Source organism: Schistocerca americana, chromosome 1 (assembly GCF_021461395.2).
Source record: "Schistocerca americana isolate TAMUIC-IGC-003095 chromosome 1, iqSchAmer2.1, whole genome shotgun sequence".
NCBI classification, from domain to species: domain Eukaryota; kingdom Metazoa; phylum Arthropoda; class Insecta; order Orthoptera; family Acrididae; genus Schistocerca; species Schistocerca americana.
The window spans coordinates 1,159,929,587-1,159,949,854 of record NC_060119.1 but is presented as its reverse complement, the minus strand read 5'-3'; the positions used below and the strand labels follow the sequence as shown (position 1 = coordinate 1,159,949,854).

The 20,268-nt window shown below is 45.9% G+C and overlaps 1 protein-coding gene across 1 annotated transcript in view; it reads left to right on the top strand.

The window, feature by feature from the left end:
- The first annotated feature begins 4,708 nt into the window (after window positions 1-4,708).
- LOC124597728 overlaps window positions 4,709-20,268 on the top strand; it is a 151,445-nt gene continuing 135,885 nt past the window's right edge. Inside the window, exon 1 of the mRNA XM_047135956.1 lies at window positions 4,709-5,043. Coding sequence (XP_046991912.1) covers window positions 4,709-5,043 — 335 coding nt within the window. The remainder of the gene's footprint in view (window positions 5,044-20,268) is intronic.

The window sequence follows — 20,268 nt, the reverse complement described above, 5'->3', positions numbered from 1 at the left end:
AGAACAACCCGGTCACTGAACTGTTCATAGTAACACACCCTCTTCCCTACCTTCCTATTCATAACGAATCCTACACCTGTTATACCATTTTCTGCTGCTGTTGATATTACCCGATACTCATCTGACCAGAAATCCTTGTCTTCTTTCCACTTCACTTCACTGACCCCTACTATATCTAGATTGAGCCTTTGCATTTCCCTTTTCAGATTTTCTAGTTTCCCTACCACGTTCAAGCTTCTGACATTCCACGCCCCGACTCGTAGAACGTTATCCTTTCGTTGATTATTCAATCTTTTTCTCATGGTAACCTCCCCCTTGGCAGTCCCCTCCCGAAGATCCGAATGGGGGACTATTCCGAAATCTTTTGCCAATGGAGAGATCATCATGACACTTCTTCAATTACAGGCCACATGTCCTGTGGATACACGTTACGTGTCTTTAATGCAGTGGTTTCCATTGCCTTCTGCATCCTCATGTCGTTGATCATTGCTGATTCTTCCGCCTTTAGGGGCAATTTCCCACCCCTAGGACAAGAGAGTGCTCTGAACCTCCTCCGCCCTCTTTGACTGACTTCTTATGACGGAAGTCTTCGGCCGCCAATGCTGATTATTTATCAAAATTTGGGCAGTGGCGGGGATCGAACCCGGGACCGAAGACGTTTTGATTACGAATCAAAGACGCTACCCCTTTTTTTTCTTTTTTTTTCATTGTTGATCGTTGTGTTTGTTCGTTGCGGACGTCGCATGACATCCGTTAAAGTTCGTTTGTTCATCTTTCGACTTAGTTTTTTATTACAGAGGCCAACCGGCTCTCTGGCAGAACACGCTGAGCTACCGTGCCGGCTATGACATTACCCGATACTCATCTGACCAGACCCTTAGACCACGGGTACCCACTTAGAACTACTTAAACCTAACTAACTTAAGGACATCACAAGCATCCATGCCCGAGGCAGGACTCGAGCCTGCGTCCGTGGCGCGGTTCAGAACTGAGGCGCCTAGAGCCGCTCGGTCACAGCAGGCGGCCTTCTCCGACCCGAGGTCCCCTATCTCAAATTGTTCAGTGAAGCATTTTCTATGTCTTGTTACATTTCTGCACGGTCTATAAGGAAACACCCTGTGTAGCTGCACGTTACAGGTATTCCGATGGCACCGGTACTGTTATTGCGAGGAACAGCAACTGCGAGAGCTCCGCGACAAAGCAAGTAGGAAGAAATCCTACGTGATGACTCACTAAGATAATCCAATGACGGACTCTCTTAATCTCTGCAAATCTCGGATAGAAAAGAGCGGCCAGTCATATCGTACGCGTCTTACGCGATCTTCTACGGACACCTTAACTGAAACACTTCAAGAGTTTTAGTAAGAAAGGGGGGGGAAAGCTTACAAACTGTATCGTATGTAAAAAAACCTGCAGTGGGCATGAGACATCAGATGATTCGTTGATAACGCACGTAATACCCTATTCAGTGGCGCCCCAAGTGCGGGAGACTTGAACGTCTGTTATGGTAGTTTGCGTGCAGCGGGAAAACGGTACCCACGCTAAACTTAACGGTCTTGGTCTCCACTATGATGGTTCAAATGGCTCTGAGCACTATGGGACTTAACATCTGAGGTCATCAGTCCCCTAGAAGTTAGTACTACTTAAACCCAACCAACCTGAGGACATCACACACAACCATGCCCGAGGCAGGATTAGAACCTGCGGCCGTAGCGGCCGCGCGGTTCCAGACTGTAGCGCCTAGAACCGCTCGGCCACTCTGGCCGGCCGTCCCCACTATCAGTCCTCTACATCTGTAAAGGAAATTTAGTTACCCCGTACATTTGTGCACTGTAGACAGTATTTTAAAGAGTGACACGTGGAAATGAATTAAAATTAAATTTTATAAAACTGCTGCAGCTCCTGAATTCTTTATGGGAGGCAGTCCTGGAGACTTACAAACGGCAGATAAATAAAATTCAGTCTACTTCTACGTCTACATCGATAATCCGCAAGCGTCCGTACAGTGCGTGGTGAAGGGTACCCTGTACCACTGTTACTCACTTCCTTTCCTGTTCCACTCGCAAATAGAGCGAGGGAAAAACGACGGTCTATATGCATCCGTATGAGCCCTAATTTCTCGTATCTTATCTTCGTGGCAATATATATGTTGGCGGTAGTAGAATCGTTCCGCAGTGAGCTCAAAATGTCGGATCTCTAAATTTTCTCTGTAGTGATTCTCAAAAGAAAATCACCTTCCCTCCAGGGATTCCCATTTGAGTTCCTGAAGCATATCCGCAACACTTACGTGTTGATCGAATCTACCGGTGACAAATCTAGCTGTCGGCCTCTGAATTGATTCGATATCTTCCTTCGGTACGACCTGATAAGGATCCCAAGTACTCCAGCAGTACTCAAGAATAGGTCGCCCCCGCGTCCTATATGCGGTGTCATTTGCAGGTGACCTACTCTGTCCCAATAAATCGAAGTCGATCAAAAATGGTTCAAATTGCTGTGAGCACTATGGGACTTAACTTCGAAGGTCATCAGTCCCCTAGAACTTTGAACTAATTAAACCTAACTAACCTAGGGACAGCACACATATCCATGCCCGAGGTAGAATTCGAACCTGCGACCGGAGCGGTCGTGCGGTTCCAGACTGTAGCGCCTAGAACCGCTCGGCCACCCATGCCGGCCGAAGTCGATCATTCGCTTTCCCTACAATACTTCTCACATGCTCGTTCCACCTCATATCGCTTTGGAACATTACGCCCAGATATTTAAAAGACTTGACTGTGTCAAGCTGGACACTAGTAACACTGTATACGAGCATAACAGGTTTTATCTTATTACTCGACTGCATTAACTTACATTTTTCTACATTTCGGGCTAGGTACCATTCATCACATCAACTGGAAATTTTGTCTAAGTCGTTTTGTATCTTCGTACAGCCACTCAACGACGTCACCTTACCGTACACCACGGCATCATTAGCAAACAACCACAGACTGCTGCCCACCCTGTCGGCCAAATCGTTTATATTACACTACTGGCCATTAAAATTGCTACACCACGAAGATGACGTGCTACAGACGAAAAATTTAACCGACAGGAAGAAGATGTTGTGATATGCAAATGATTAGCTTTTCAGAGCATTCATTCAAGGTTGGCGCCGGTAGCGACACCTACAACTTGCTGACATGAGGAAAGCTTTCAACCGATTTCTCATACACAAACAGCAGTTGACCGACTTTGCCTGGTGAAACGTTGTTGTGATGCCTCGTGTAAGGAGGAGAAATGCGTACCATCACGTTTCCGACTTTGATAAAGGTCGGATTGTAGCCTATCGCGATTGCGGTTTTATCGTATCGCGACATTGCTGCTCGCGTTGGTCGAGATCCAATGACTATTAGCAGAATAAGGAATCGGTGGGTTCAGGAGGGTAATACGGAAGGCCGTGCTGGATCCCAACGGCCTCGTATCACTAGCAGTCGAGATGACAGGCATCGTATCCGCATGGCTGTAACGGATCGTGCAGCCACGTTTCGATCCCTAACAGATGGGGACCATGGCTGCGGTTACCCTTGACGCTGCATCACAGACAAGAGCGCCTGCGATGGTGTACTTAACGACGAACCTGAGTGCACGAATGGCAAAACGTCATTTTTTCGGGTGAAACCAGGTTCTGATTACAGCATCACGATGGTCGCATTCGTGTTTGGCGAAATCGCGCTGAACGCAAATTGGAAGCATGTTTTCGTCATCGCCATACTGGCGTATCACCAGGCGTGATGGTATGGGGTGCCATTGGGTACACGTCTCGGTCACCTCTTGTTCGCATTGACGGCACTTTGAACACTGGACGTTACATTTCAAATGTGTTACGACCCGTCGCTCTACCCCTCATTCGATACCTGCAAAACCCTACAATTCACCAGGATAATGCACGATCGCATGTTGCAGGTCCTGTACGGGCCTTTCTGGATACAGAAAATGTTCGACTGCTGCCCTGGCCAGCACATTCCCCAGATCTCTCACCAATTGAAAACGTCTGGCCAATGGTGGCTGAGCAACTGGCTCGTCACAATACGCCAGTCACTACTCTTGATGAAGTGCGGTATCGTGTTGAAGCTGCATGGGCAGCTGTACCTGTACACACCATCCAAGCTCTGTTTGACGCAATGCCCAGGCGTATCAAGGCCGTTATTACGGCCAGAGGTGGTTGTTCTGGGTATTGATTTCTCAGGATCTACGCACCCAAATTGCGTGAAAATGTAATCACATGTCAGTTGTAGTATAATATATTTGTCTAATGAATACCCATTTATCATCTGCATTTTTTCTTGGTGTAGCAGTTTTAATGGCCAGTAATGTATATATGTGTGTGTCTAAAACGAGAGTCTTTAAAGCTGTGAATGGATAAACAACGAATGAAGGTATTACAAATAAGTTTAAAACTGAACTAACATTCAGTATAATTAATGAATAGGGAACTATATGTATGTACAGCGGGGAATAATGTCAGGGTGGCGGTTACCATTACAAGCCACGAAATATGTGTCACATGAAAAAAAGAATACTTGGAAGACCGAAGAAGATATTGTAATAATAAGACTGACCACCAATACAGGCACTAAGAGTCGTGTCTAATCTCTGAAAGTGAACGTGGTGATGAGTTCTATTTTCGCTCTTTGTGCAGGAGCATTCCGGCTCCTTTCAAACGTTTACAATGTCAACAACCAGGCCGCGCTTCGCTAGCGCGCTGGCGGCGGCCCGTCCCCCGCTGCACCGTGTTTTGTTTTTGCGGCAGGTAGGCGCGTCCCCCGCGCGCCCCTGCGCCGCTGCCCGTACCGCAGGAAAGTCTGCCGGCAGCAGAGGATCGGCGCGGCGCAGCGCCTCGCGTTTTTCACGGCTGCGGAGAGGAGAGAGCGTCCCGGAACACCGCGCCGGGACCCGACTCGCTTCCGACACTTTCGCCGCCGCCATTGTGGGCTCTGGTGTGCTGCCTTGTTCCGTAGGCGCCGGCGCCGGCGAGGTGGGATGGTTCTCGCCAGCGGCGGCAATGTGAAGTGAGGCTCGTTACCCAAGCAGTCCGGAGCTGCAGGCACAGCCGGGTAGCTTTGACGAACACGAAAGTCAAGACAACTTCATTGCAAATATAAACGCTGTGGTGTACGGCAAGGTGTCGTCATTGAGTGACTGTAGGAGGATACAAGATGATTTGGACAGGATTTGTGATTGGTGTAAAGAATGGCAGCTAACTCTAAATATAGATAATACATAGATAATATGTATATAGATAATATAATATAATACTATAGATAATATAATATAATATATATATATAGATATACAGATAAATGTAAATTAATGCATATGAATAGGAAAAATAATCCTGTAGTGTTTGAATACTCCATTAGTAGTGTAGCGCTTGACACAGTCACGTCGATTAAATATTTGGGCGTAACATTGCAAATGTTATTGAATCTGTATATTGAGCAAGCAGTAAAACAAACAAAAGAAAAATTTGGAGTAGGTATTAAAATCCAGGGAGAAGAAATAAAAACTTTGAGGTTCGCCGATGACATTGTAATTCTGTCAGAGACAGCAAAGGACTTGGAAGAGCAGTTGAACGGAATGGACAGTGTCTTGAAAGGAGGGTATGAGATGAACATCAACAAAAGCAAAACGAGGATAATGGAATGTAGTCGAATTAAGTCGGGTGATGCTGAGGGAATTAGATTAGGAAATGAGACACTTAAAGTAGTAAAGCAGTTTTGCTATTTGGGGAGCAAAATAACTGATGATGGTCGAAGTAGAGAGGATATAAAATGTAGACTGGCAATGGCAAGGAAAGCGTTTCTGAAGAAGAGAAATTTGTTAACATCGAGTATAGATTTAAATGTCAGGAAGTCGTTCCTGAAAGTATTTGTATGGGATGTAGCCATGTATGAAAGTGAAACATGGACAATAAATAGTTTGGATAAGAAGAGAATAGAAGCTTTCGAAATGTGGTGCTACAGAAGAATGTTGAAGATTAGGTGGGTAGATCACGTAACTAATGAGGAGGTATTGAATAGGATTGGGGAGAAGAGGAGTTTGTGGCACAACTTGACCAGAAGAAGGGATCGGTTGGTAGGACACGTTCTGAGGCATCAAGGGATCACCAATTTAGTTCAAAAAAATGGCTCTGAGCACTATGGGACTTAACATCTATGGTCATCAGTCCCCTAGAACTTAGAACTACTTAAACCTAACTAACCTAAGGACAGCACACAACACCCAGCCATCACGAGGCAGAGAAAATCCGTGACCCCGCCGGGAATCGAACCCGGGAACCCGGGCGTGGGAAGCGAGAACGCTACCGCACGACCACGAGATGCGGGCACCAATTTAGTACTGGAGGGCAGTGTGGAGGGTAAAAACCGTAGAGGGAGACCAAGAGATGAATACACTAAGCAGATTCAGAAGGATGTAGGCTGCAGTAGGTACTGGGAGATGAAGAAGCTTGCACAGGATACATTAGCATGGAGAGCTGCATCAAACCAGACTGAAGACCACAACAACAACAACATTGCAGAGCGATATGAAGTGGGACAAGCATGTAATGGCAGTTGTGGGGAGGGCGGATAGTCGTCTTCGGTTCATAGGTAGAATTTTGGGAAGATGTGGTGCATCTGTAAAGGAGACCGCTTATAAAACACTAATACGACCTATTCTTGAGTATTGCTCGCGCGTTTGGGATCCCTATCAGGTCGGATTGAGGGAGGACATAGAAGCAATTCAGAGGCGGGCTGCTAGATTTGTTACTGGTAGGTTTGATCATCACGCGAGTGTTACGGAAATGCTTCAGGAACTCGGGTGGGAGTCTCTAGAGGAAAGGAGGCGTTCTTTTGGTGAATCGCTACTGAGGAAATTTAGAGAACCAGCATTTGAGGCTGACTGCAGTACAATTTTACTGCCGCCAACTTACATTTCGCGGAAAGACCACCAAGATAAGATAAGATAGATTAGGGTTCGTGCAGAGGCATATAGGCGTTCATTACTCCCTCGTTCTGTTTGGGAGTGGAACAGGAAGAGAAGATGCTAGTTGTGGTACGAGGTACCCTCCGCCATGCACCGTATGCTGGATTGCGGAGTATGTATGTAGATGAAACGTAGCCAAAGCCTCAGAGACAGCCAAAAGCCATAATTAGTGATAGGAGAACCATGCGTGAAGCTTTGAAAGCATTCGAAAGCGACTCAACAGAGAGCCCTAAGAAATTTTTGTCTTTTGTTGAATCACTAAATGGTCGAAGTCATCTGTTCAGACACTACGTGACGATAATGGCGCTGAGACAGTGGAAGACAGTAAAAGGCCGAAATACTAAACATCTTTTCCCAAAAATGGTTCATAGTAGAAGGTTGCTTGTTTGGATGATTCGGGGGAGGGGACCGAACAGTGAGGTTCAAAAAATGGTTCAAATGGCTCTGAGCACTGTGGGACTTTACTTCTGAGGTCATCAGTCGCCTAGAACTTAGAGCCGGCCGGAGTGGCAGAGCGGTTCTAGACGCTACAGTCTGCTACGGTCGTAGGTTCCAATCCTGCCTCCGGCATGGATGTGTGTGATGTCCTTAGGTTAGTTAGGTTTAAGTAGCTCTAAGTTCTAGGGGACCGATGACCTCAGATGTTAAGTCCCATAGTGCTCAGAGCCATTTGAACCATTTTTAGAACTTAGAACTACTTAAGGGAGGTAGGTCGTGAAACGTCCCGACTTGGAGCGGGAGAGGCACCACAGGACATTTTAATTTGCACTGTTTATCCTTTTGTAAATAACTTCATAAAACTTTGTTAGCATGACCAGGAAGGATTCAGGATTCACACTCAAACCAGTGGAAGTGCAAGAACATAACAAAACAAATTTTTTTTACATGTGAAATTTCATCATTTTTTCACTTGGTATTGGCTGCATTTGTTTGCTGTAGGTACACTTTTCTTCATAAGTAAGAGAGATTCTTCGATGAATTTTGCACAGCATACAAACCATACTTACAGGTGTATGAAACTCTAGAATTTCCGAAATCTGTTAAAACCTATGGTAAAAATTGCGATAATTAACTATAAAATTCGAGTTTTCTCTAAACACGAAGTTTAAAACGTAACAGCCCATTCATTTTTCCATAGATTAAATAAATTCTAGAGTTTCATACACCTGTAAGTATGGTTTGTAAGCTGTGCAAAATTCATCGAAGAATCTCTCTTGCTTATGAAGAAAAGTGTACCTATAGAAACAAATGCTGCCATTAGTAAGTGAAAAAAATAATGAAATTTCACATGTGAAGAAAATTATTACGTTATGTTTTCGAACTTCCACTGGTATGAGTGTGAATTCTGAATCCTTCCTGGTCATGCTGACAAAGTTTTATGAATTTATTTGTAAAAGTATAGACAGTGCAAATTAAAATGTCCTGTCGTGCCTCTCCTTGTCGAAGTCGGTCTGTTTGACGTCCAACCCCCCTTAAAGCTGACTAACCTAAGGACATCACACACATCCATGCCCGAGGCAGGATTCGAACCTGCGACTGTAGCGGTCGCGCGGTTGCAGACTGTAGCGCCTAGAACCGCTCGGTCACCCCGGCCGACAAACAGCGAGGTCATCGGTCCCATTGAGTTATGGAAGGATGGGGAAGGAAGTCGGCAGTGCCCTTTCACAGGAACCATGCCGGCATTTACCTCAATCAATTTAGGGAAATCGTGGAAAACCTTAAACAGCACAGCCGGACGCGAGTTTCAACCGTCGACCTCGTGAATACAAGTCCAGTTTGCTAACCGCTGCGCCACCTTGCTCGGTCAGAAGAAGATCGGACTGCTGTACCTCATTTAGCTCGCCGCACGAACGGCAAAAAGGCTGGCATCGAAATAAGTGGCAACGGGATAGAAAAGCATCTGAAAGCGCTCAGTAGAGGGATACTAATACGATTGTGCACTAAGGCGAAGAAAGTCCTGGGGTACATCCTAATATCGTGTCGGACCTTCCTTTTGAACAGCGTAGTGCAGCAAATCGACGTGGCGTGGACTCAACAAGTCGTTGGAAATCCCCTGCAGAAATACTGAGATCTGCTGGCACTACAAAAAAATGTGTGTGTGTGTGTGTGTGTGTGTGTGTGTGTGTGTGTGTGTGTATGTGAGATCTTATGGGACCTCAACTGCTAAGGTCATCAGTCCCTAAGCTTACACATTACTTAATCTAAATTGTCCTAAGGACAAACACATACACCCATGCCCGAGGGAGGACTCGAACCTCCGCCGGGACCAGCCGCACAGTCCATGACTGCATCGAGCTGGCACTACAGTCGGCCATAATTGCGACTGCGTTGCCAGTACAGGATTCTGTGCTCGAAATAACGTCTCGCTTAGGTCCCATGAATGTTCGATGGGACTCAGGTCAAGTGCTCTGGGTGGCCAAATCATTCGTTCGATTTGTCCATAATGTTTTTCAAACCAGTAGCGAACTATGTCATCTGCAAAAATTCCAACGTTGTTTGGGAACATGAAGTCAATGACTAAGTCGCAAATGGCCTCCAAGTAGTCAAACATAATCATTTCCACTCAATGATTGGTTCAGTTGGACCAGGGGACCCAGGGGAGTTACCACCATCTTGCAGAGTGCCTTGTTGACAGCTTGGGTACGTGACTTCACGGGGTCTGTGCCCCTCTCAACCGTATCATCAGTTCTTACCAACTAACATCTGGACTCATCTGACCAGTCCACGACGATTACCTAGTCGTCTAGGGTCCAACCTACGAGGTGCATTCAAGTTCTAAGGCCTCCGATTTTTTTTCTAATTAACTACTCACCCGAAATCGATGAAACTCGCGTTACTTCTCGAGGTAATCGCCCTGCAGACGTACACATTTTTCACAACGCTGACGCCATGATTCCATGGCAGCGGCGAAGGCTTCTTTAGGAGTCTGGTTTGACCACTGGAAAATCGCTGAGGCAATAGCAGCACCGCTGTTGAATGTGCGGCCATGGAGAGTGTCTTTCATTGTTGGAAAAAGCCAAAAGTCACTAGGAGCCAGGTCAGGTGGTAGGGAGCATGAGGAATCACTTCAAAGTTGTTATCATGAAGAAACTGTTGCGTAACTTTTGCTCGATGTGCGGGTGCGTTGTCTTGGTGAAACAGCACACGCGCAGCCCTTCCTGAACGTTTTTGTTGCAGTGCAGGAAGGTATTTGTTCTTTCAAACATTTTCGTAGGATGCACCTGTTACCGTAGTGCCCTTTGGAACGCAATGGGTAAGGATTACGCCCTCGCTGTCCCAGAACATGGACACCATCATTTTTTCAGCACCGGCTGTTACCCGAAATTTTTTTGGTGGCGGTGAATCTGTGTGCTTCCATTGAGCTGACTGGCGCTTTGTTTCTGGATTGAAAAATGGCATCCATGTCTCATCCATTGTCACAACCGACGAAAAGAAAGTCCCATTCATGCCGTCGTTGCACGTCAACATTGCTTGGCAACATTCCACACAGGCAGCCATGTGGTCGTCCGTCACCATTCGTGGCACCCACCTGGATGACACTTTTCGCATTTTCAGGTCGTCATGCAGGATTGTGTGCACAGAACCCACAGAAATGCCAACTCTGGAGGCGATCTGTTCAACAGTCATTCGGCGATTCCCCAAAACAATTCTCTCCACTTTCTCGATCATGTCGTCAGACTGGCTTGTGCGAGCACGAGGTTGTTTTGGTTTGTTGTCACACGATGTTCTGCCTTCATTAAACTGTCGCACCCACGAACGCACTTTCGAAACATCCATAATTCCATCACCACATGTCTCCTTCAACTGTCGACGAATTTCAATCGGTTTCACACCACGCAAATTCAGAAAACGAATGATTGCACACTGTTCAAGTAAGGAAAACGTCGCCATTTTAAGTATTTAAAACAGTTCTCATTCTCGCCGCTGGCGGTAAAATTCCATCTGCCGTACGGTACTGCCATCTCTGGGACGTATTGACAATGAACGCGGCCTCATTTTAAAACAATGCACATGTTTCTATCTCTTTCCAGTCCAGAGAAAAAAAATCGGAGGCCTTAGAACTTGAATGCACCTCGTATATGGTCACGAGCCCACGAAAGCCGCTGCAGGCGATATCGCGCTGTTATCAAAGGCACTCGCATCGGTCGTCTGTTGCCATAGTGCGTTAACGCCAAATTCCGTCGCACTGTCCTAACGGATACGTTATTTGTACGTCCCACGCTGATTTCTGCGGTCATTTCGCGCAGTGTCGCTTGTTTTTTAGCACTGACAACTCTATGCAAACGCCGTTGCTGTCTGTCGTTAAGTGAAGGCCGTCGGCCACTACGTTATCCGTGGTGTGAGGTAATGCCTGAACTTCGGTATTCTCGGCACGCTCTTGACACTGTAGATCTCAGAATACTGAATCACCTAACGATTTCCGAAATGGAGTGTCCTATGCGTCTAGGTCCTAGTATTATTCCGCGTTCAAAGTTCGTTAATTGCCATCTTGCGGCCGTAATCACGTCGCCCACGTTTTCACAAGGATCACATCAGCGCAAATACCAACTTCGCCAATGCACTACCGCCAGCTGTATATGAGCATATCGCTACCCCACGACTTTTTGTCACCTCAGTGTAGTTGTAGGAAGCGCTGTGTTAAAATAGTAAATACATACATCAAAAACACCTCGGTTCCGAGAGTTCCGGAATCTGTACAGAAAATTGGAACTGAGATCAACATAAACATCATTTCCGCCATTTTTATTGCTCATGAACACCACACATTGCATGTTGTACCTTCATAGATGGTGGTCCAGACTAGCGTACACACCTATACCTCTAATACCCAGTAGTACGTCCTCTTGCATTGATGCATGCCTGTATTCGTCGTGGCATGCTATCCACAAGTTCATCAAGGCACTGTCAGTCTAAATTGTCCCACTCCTCAACGGCGATTCGGCGTAGATCCCTCAGAGTGGTTGTTGGGTCACGTCGTCCATAAACAGCACACTTCAGTCTATCCCAGGCATGTTCGATGGGGTTCATGTCTGGAGAACATGCTGGCCACTCTACTCGAGTGATGTCTTTATCCTGAAGGAAGTCATTCACAAAATGTGCACGATGTGGGCGCGAATTGTCGTCCATGAACACGAATGCCTCGTCAATATGTTGCCGATATGGTTGCACTACCGTTCGGAGGATGGCATTCACGTATCGTACAGCCATTACGGCTCCTTCCATGCCACCCCAAAAAGCCGGCCGGTGTGGCCGAGTGGTTCTAGGCGCTTCAGTCCGGAACCGCGCTGCTACTACGGTCGCAGGTTCGAATCCTGCCTCGGGTATGGACTTGTGTGATGTCCTTAGGTTAGTTAGGTTTACGTAGTTCTAAGTCTAGGGGACTGATGACCTCAGATGTTAAGTCCTATAGTTCTTAGAGCCATTTTTGAACCACCCCAAAACAGCAGGGAATCTCCACCTTGCTACGCTTGCTGGACAGTGTGTCCAAGGCGTTCAGCCTCACCGGGTTTCCTCCAAACACGTCTCCGACGATTGTCTGGTTGAAGACATACGCGACACTCATCGGTGACGAGAACGTTATGCCAACCTGAGCGGTCCATTCGGCTTGTTGTTGGACCCATCTGTAGCTCGCTGCATGGTGTCGTGGCTGCAAAGATGGACCTCCCATGGCCGTCGGGAGTTAAGTTGCGCATCACGCAGCGTATTACGCATAGTTTGTGTCGTAACATGCCTTCCTGTGGATCCACGAAAGGCATTATTCAACATGGCAGCGTTGGTGTCAGGGTTTCTCCGAGTCATAATCCGTAGGTAGCGGTCATCTACTGCGGTAGTAGCCCTTGGGCGGCCTGAGAGAGGCATGTTATCGACATTTCCTGTCTCTCTCTGAATCTCCATGTGCGAACAACATCGCTTTCGTTTACTCCGAGACGTCTGGACACTTCCCTTGGTGAGAGCCCTTCCTGGCACAAAGTAACAATGCGGACGCGATCTAACCGCGGTATTGACAGTGGTTGAACTACAGACAACACGAGCCGTGTACCTCCTTCCTGGTAGAATGACTGGAACTAATCGGCTGTCGGACCCCTCCGTCTAATAGGCGCTGCTCATGCAAAGTTGTTTACATCTTTGGGCGGGTTTAGTGACATCTCTGAACAGTCAAATGGACTGTGTCTTTGCTACAATATCCACAGTCAACGTCTATCTTCAGGAGTTCTGGAACCAGAGTGATGTAAAACTTTTTTTGATCTGTGTATCAGTTGAGGTACCCATCTTCGCTCAAGGAGTGTCCTTTGTACTATCCAGTCATAGGTTCGGCTTCGATGATGTTATTCGTTAGCTGTTTGACGATCACCCTTGAATATTTGAATCAGTCGATTGTATTTGTCTAAGAACCTCAGTAGATCTTGGAGTACTTCTCATCTCAGTGCATCATTGATCCATTTCATTTTCTTCATTTCCGATGAAATGTACTTTCAGAAATTTATGACCTTCGTTGGGTAATGGTAGTAATGATACCATATTGTGACAGATTTGTCCTTTGGTGGGAAAAACATAATCGAGTTTATATCTGTTAGTGTTGATCGAAGTGACACTGGAAGAAATCAGTTCTAAGCAGGCGCTGTACACTTTTATACTTTGAAGAAAGTTTCAGAAAGTTTTCTAGAGTTTCCTCGGTCATGTAACGTAAAAATTCCTGCGGAGGTGCTTTCAGTGATGGTAATCGAATTGTGCGTTTCATGCAGCAGAATCCTGGGGTTTCTCTACTGAATTTTTTTCACGCTGCAAATTTGGCAGATGTTAATCATTTTTCCGATTACGACATATGTGTGTTTGTTATATTCTTTCGTCGGGTCGTAGTACAGTGGAATACTTCATTTGTTAGGTTGTAGTGTTTACTCGTCCTCGTCCGCGCTTCTCGTAGGGTGACATTTTCGTGATTGGCTTGACTTCACAATCTTGTATTATAACATTGTGTCATAATTACTGATTCTTCAGTCGGTTCAGTTCGTTGCCCTGCGGTTGCTCTGCTTCTCACGGTGCTCAGTGTCCAACGACGTTCGTTGGGACTTAAGCGCGCTTTGCGTTCTTCGTCTGTTTCGTTTTTCCGCTGTTCTTTATGTTTTCGCCGTTTTGCTTCAGAACTGGTGAGATCTCCTCCTGTTTAACGTTTGGGCATGGTCTAAAATATAAATCAAATGAACGTTTTACTAACAAATACACTAAGTACACTTTACACACTTTTCCCACCTTAGTTTCGATTTATATTCAGTCAGTGTATCACTTCCCTGTTCCCTTCGTCATGGATATGAAACTGACGTTCGAACCCACGACTGGTCTTGCTTTATGTACCCCTACAAGTGGATAGCCCCACCAGTGGAGAATTCCAGAATATAACAAAAAGACTTCTAATGGTCCATAATGTCCTAGAACATTCCACAACTTCGAGAGCGTTCTGGAATGTTTCACAATAATCTGAGACGTTCCGGAATGTTCCCGAACGTTCCAGAACATCCAGGATCATTGTGGAACGTTCCGGAATATTCTGGAATGTTGTGGAATACTCGCGAATACATTCGAATATTCTGCAATGTTCTTCAATACTCTCGAATGTTATGGAATGTTCTAGAAATTTCCAGAGGGCGAAACTTCCCAGCCCCTGTATCTTCAAAAGCTTGGCCTTCAGGTAAAAACGGGGTATCACACCATATAACTCTTTTGATAGTACCGCGATTCGTTTCAGAGTTTTAGCGGCACATACACTGTGGACTTAAGTTTTTAATATATATACTGATTAGAAATTTAAAAGAAAGTAATAGAAAGACAGGTAAGAGATGATTTGCAAATTTTGTGGTGGTATTAACCCTTGTCACTCTGATTAAGACCCACGCGCTTCAAATGTGCTGAGTACGGGCCGTGGCCGGTCAAAACGTGGGACATGCAGCGGCTTGGAACCGCATGCTTGATCTTCAGCCGTTTCCGTGTATTGTGGAAGAAGGAGAAAACGCGGCGGCCTTTGCCGGTCGCTCCCCACTCCCGTGGCCGTGTGTCAAGGCGCCGGCCGTTTAATTGACGCTTGTGTACAATGTTTTCCCCCGTCGTTTCTCGAATCTTGTCGTGACTGCCGCTCTTTAGGCTGTATTCCGCCGCTCTGTGTGGGTTAGTGACATCGATGGCGCAAGTCCCCAGAACAATATACATGGCTTCTATTGGCGTGATGCCAAAACCAGGACACCTTCGATTTTTACCTCCCGGTCTCATGGAAGCGCAGGTGAATATCCTCGTAACATAATGCACTCCTGGCCATTAAAATTGCTACACCAAGAAGAAATGCAGATGATAAACGGGTATTCTCTGGACAAATATATTATACTACAACTGACATGTGATTACATTTTCACGCAATTTGGGTGCATAGATCCTGAGAAATCAGTACCCAGAACAACCACCTCTGGCCGTAATAACGGCCTTGATACGCCTGGGCATTGAGTCAAACAGAGCTTGGATGGTGTGTACAGGTACAACTGCCCATGCAGCTTCAACACGATACCACAGTTAATCAAGAATAGTGACTAGCGTATTGTGACGAGCCAGTTGTTCGGCCACCATTGACCAGACGTTTTCAATTGGTGAGAGATCTGGAGAATGTGCTGGCCAGGGCAGCAGTCGAACATTTTCTGTATCCGGAAAGGCCTGTACAGGACCTGCAACATGCAGTCGTACATTATCCTGCTGAGATGTAGGGTTTCGCAAGGATCGAATGAAGGGTAGAGACACGGGTCGTAACACATCTGAAATGTAACGTCCACTGTTCAAAGTGCCGTCAATGCGAACAAGAGGTGACCGAGACGTGTAACCAATGGTACCCTATACCATCACGCCGAGTGATACGCCAGTTTGGCGTTGACGAATACACGCTCCCAATGTGCGTTTACCGCGATGTCGCCAAACACGGATGCGAGCATCATGATGCTGTAAACAGAACCTGGTAACCGCAGCCATGATCTCCGAGCTGATAGTCCATGCTGCTGCAAACGTCGTCGAACTGTTCGTGCAGTTGGTTGTTGTCTTGCAAATGTCCCCATCTGCTGACTCAGGGATCGAGACGTGGCTGCACGATCCGTTACAGCCTTGCGGATAAGATGCCTGTCATCTCGACTGCTAGTGATACGAGGCCGTTGGGATCCAGCACGGCGTTCCGTATTACCCGCCTGAACCCACCGATTCCATATTCTGCTAACAATCATTGGATCTCGACCAACGCGAGCAGGAATGTCGTGATACGATAAACCGCAATCGCGATAGGCTACATTCCGACCTTTATCAAAGTCGGAAACGTGATGGTATACATTTCTCCTCCTTACACGAGGCACCACAACAACGTTTCACCAGGCAACGCCAGTCAACTGCTGTTTGTGTATGATGAATCGGTTGGAAACTTTCCTTATGTCAGCACGTTGTAGGTGTCGCCACCGGCGCTATCCTTGTGTGAATGCTCTGAAAGGCTAATCATTTGCATATCACAACATCTTCTTCCTGTCGGTTAAATTTCGCGTCGGCAGCACGTCATCTTTGTGGTGTAGCAATTTTAATGGCCACTAGAGTACTATCCAATAATAAAGCCCCAACTGGCCTGCATCCGAGGCGCGATTCGTATTTCGAGCAGGTGTTCGTCTGCATGGCTGCATATCACGACAGGACCTTCACCTGCGTGTAACAAAAAACGTGATTCGTCGGACCAGGCGAAACGTTTGAATTCATCCAGGGACTAATCTACGTAAGCCTGCGTTAAATGCAATCGTAACGGACGATATCTTTGGGTCAACATGGGAAGACGTAGGGGCTCGTCTGCTGCCGAACATCTTGTTGCGGAATGCGTCAGAGCGGCTGGTGAGCTAGCCAACAATTGTTCCTACACTAACGTTGTAGTCTGTCGTCACGTCTGCCACAGATGGCCGCCCATTCTGCTTTGCAGAGCGTGAAAGTGTCCATCCTCCAGTATCTGTCAACACCTTGTCGCCTTCGCGTGGTTTCACTACCTTTCAATCACGTTCCACAGATGCTCTCGAGTGTAACTTGCGAGCAATCGACCAGCAACACCATTTCCGGGTAGATTGTTCCCAAGCGCCAGGTCATAATAATCTGCCCTTTGTCAAAGTCCCTTATGCCACAGAATTTCCCCATCTTTCGACCGTGTCGTCACTAGAAAGGTTCCCCATCGTATTTGTGTAATTTTCTTGCCGCTTCAGGAGGCCGAAACGCCACAACACAGCATTCAGTGGCGCGCTAGGTAGTCCCCGTAATGTTTTGGCAAATCGGTGGATATTACGAAAAGTGAACCACCGGTACACAATGTGATCAAAAGTATACGGACACCAACAAAAACATACGTTTTTCATATTAGGTGCATTGTGCTGCCACCCACTGCCAGGTAATCCATATTAGTGACCTCCGTAGTCAGTAGACATCGTGAGACAGCAGAATGGGGCACTCCACTTAACTCACGAACTTCGAACTTGGTCAGGTGATTGGATGTAAGTTGTGTCATACGTCTGTATGCGAGATTTCCACAATACTAAACATCCCTAGGTCCACTGTTTCCGATGTGATACGGAAGTGAAAACGTGAAAGGGCACGTACTGCACAAAAGCGTACTGGCCGACCTCGTCTGTTGACTGACAGAGGGTCGTAATGTGTAATAGGCAGGAATTCCAAATTGCATCAGGATCCACTGCAAGTAATAAGACAGTTAGGCGAGAGGTGAGAAAACTTGGATTTCACGGTCGAGCGGCTGCTCATAAGCCACACATCACGCCGGTAAATGCCAAACGACGCCTCGCTTGATGTAAGGAGCGTAAAAATTGGACGATTGAACAGTGGAAAACGTCGTGTGCAGTGACGAATCACGACACACGATGTGGCGATCGGATGGCAGGGTGTGGGTATAGCGAATGCCCGGCTAAAGTCATCTGCCAGCGTGTGTAGTGCCCACAATTAAATTTGGAGGCGGTGGTGTTATGGTGTGGTCGTATTTTTCATGGAGGGGCTTGCACCACTTGTTTTGCGTGGCACTATCACAGCATTGTGAGAAGTATTGTGAGAAGTCCTCTGCAAAAAAAAGTTTATTGAGGAGCAAGAGGTACAAAACGTTAATGAGGCACTGGTACATATTACTTTCAAATGAACACAAACAATCTCCACCGAAAGAAACTTTTTTTGGTGAGGTTTCGGTCTGCTTCAGACCATCTTCAGACTTCATACTGTGGCGATGGATGGTGGCGGTGAAGAGAGAAGGCGTTACGACTGCACGACCGCTAACTGCTATGCTGCTGCGGAGTTAGCGTTCGTCGAGTCGTAACGCCTGCTCCGTTCACCGCCACCACCAACCGTCATGGTATGAGGTCTGAAGATGTTCTAAAAGAAACCGAAACCGGTAACCTCAATAAAAAAAAGAATAAAATGTATTGCGATAGTGACTATTCATGTTCATTTTAAAGTAATAAAAAACAGCTTTTTTGCAAAAGGAATGTTCCCAGAAATTACTGATACGTATTACTTTTCCACAAATTCACTATGGTTGTCAAATTGTTCCTCCATCGATAAACCAGTCAGTGGAAACCGTCACAAATGTGATCACGGTCCAGGTCAAGCCAGAGCCGGTTCGAGAACATTTTTCTCACAATATCTACTTATAATTTGGCGCCTCTGTCCCCCCCTCCCCTCTACCCTCTTACAATTTCACTCAGTTTTCGCTACTCCCTCGGATGCTCACTGTTTACGCCATGTTATACGTGAGCGGCCCTGGCTGCCTTCCAGTTGGGCTCCCCATGTGGCTACTTGTGTCGCTTGGGTCTTAAACCACCCCTCGGTCAAGGAGCCACTTAACAAATGCCTTATCTGAATTTATATATACATACGTACTCCTCAAGCCACCTTGTGGCGGAGGGTACTGTTCTTACCACTGTTATTTCCCCCTTCCCCCTCCCACCTTTCCGGCCGGTGTGGCCGAGCGATTCTAGGCCCTTCAGTTTGGGTAAGCGCGACCGCTACGGTCGCAGGTTCGAATCCCGCCTCGGCCATGGATATGTGTGATGTCCTTAGGTTAGTTAGGTTTAAGTAGTTCTAAATTCTAGGGGACTGATGACCTCAGAAGTTAAGTCCCATAGTGCTCAGAGCCATTTGAATCCTCCCTCCTTTCTTGTTCCAGTAGCGAACAGTGAGCAGAAAGATCGATTATTTTCAAGTTTTCGTGTGAACTCGAATCTCCATAAGTCTACCTACACGGTAATTTCGCGATATATACGAACGATGTAGCTTTATATTGGATGAGTCATCAAGGATAGTAGGTTGACAGAATTTTAACAGCAAAATTCACCGTGATGCACAGTGCTTCTCTTGTAATGTCTGTCACTGATGCTAACAATCTCACTTGTGACAGTTTTATCCAAAATGCTTAAAAAAGTAGTGTATTCAACAGTAGCATCATATGTTTGTGAAAATGAAGTACTGTATGCCTTCGCTGATCAAATATTAAATGCTTTGAGTAACTGAACATCATCCATTGGGATATTTTGTGATCTCTCAAAGGCTTTTGACTGCGTGAATCTTGAAATTCTTTTAGGTAAGCTTAAGTATTGTGATATAACTGGGACAGAGCACAAATGGTTTAATTCATATTTAACTGGGAGAACGCATAAAGTTTAAATTAATGGTACAGATAGTTTCCAAAAATCAGCAGAGGCATCTAACTGGGGAGATATCAAGAATGGTGTCCCACAGGGTTCAGTCTTGGGTCCCTGACGCTTCTTAGTTATATTAATGACTTGCCACTCTGTACTCATGAAGATGCAAAGCTAGTTTTTTTGCTGATGGCACAATTATAGTAATCACACCCAACAAACAAGAATCAGCGGAGGAAATTGTAAATAATGTCTTTCAGAAAGTTATTTAGTGGTTCTCTGCAAATGGACTCTCACTAAATTTTGAAAAAAAAAAAGTAGCATATACAATTCTGTACAGTAAATGGCTTAACACAAGTGATAAATGTAGACTTTCAACAAAAGTCTGTTGTTAAGGCAGAATATTCAAAATTTCTGAGTGTATGCATTGATGAGGAATAGAATTGGAAGAAACACATTGATGATCTGCTAAAATGGTCAGGTTCAGCTACTTATGCTATTTGGGTTATTGCAAATTTTGGTGACAAATATATCAGTAAGTTAGCCTAGTATGCCTATTTTCATTCACTTCTTTCGTATGGAATCA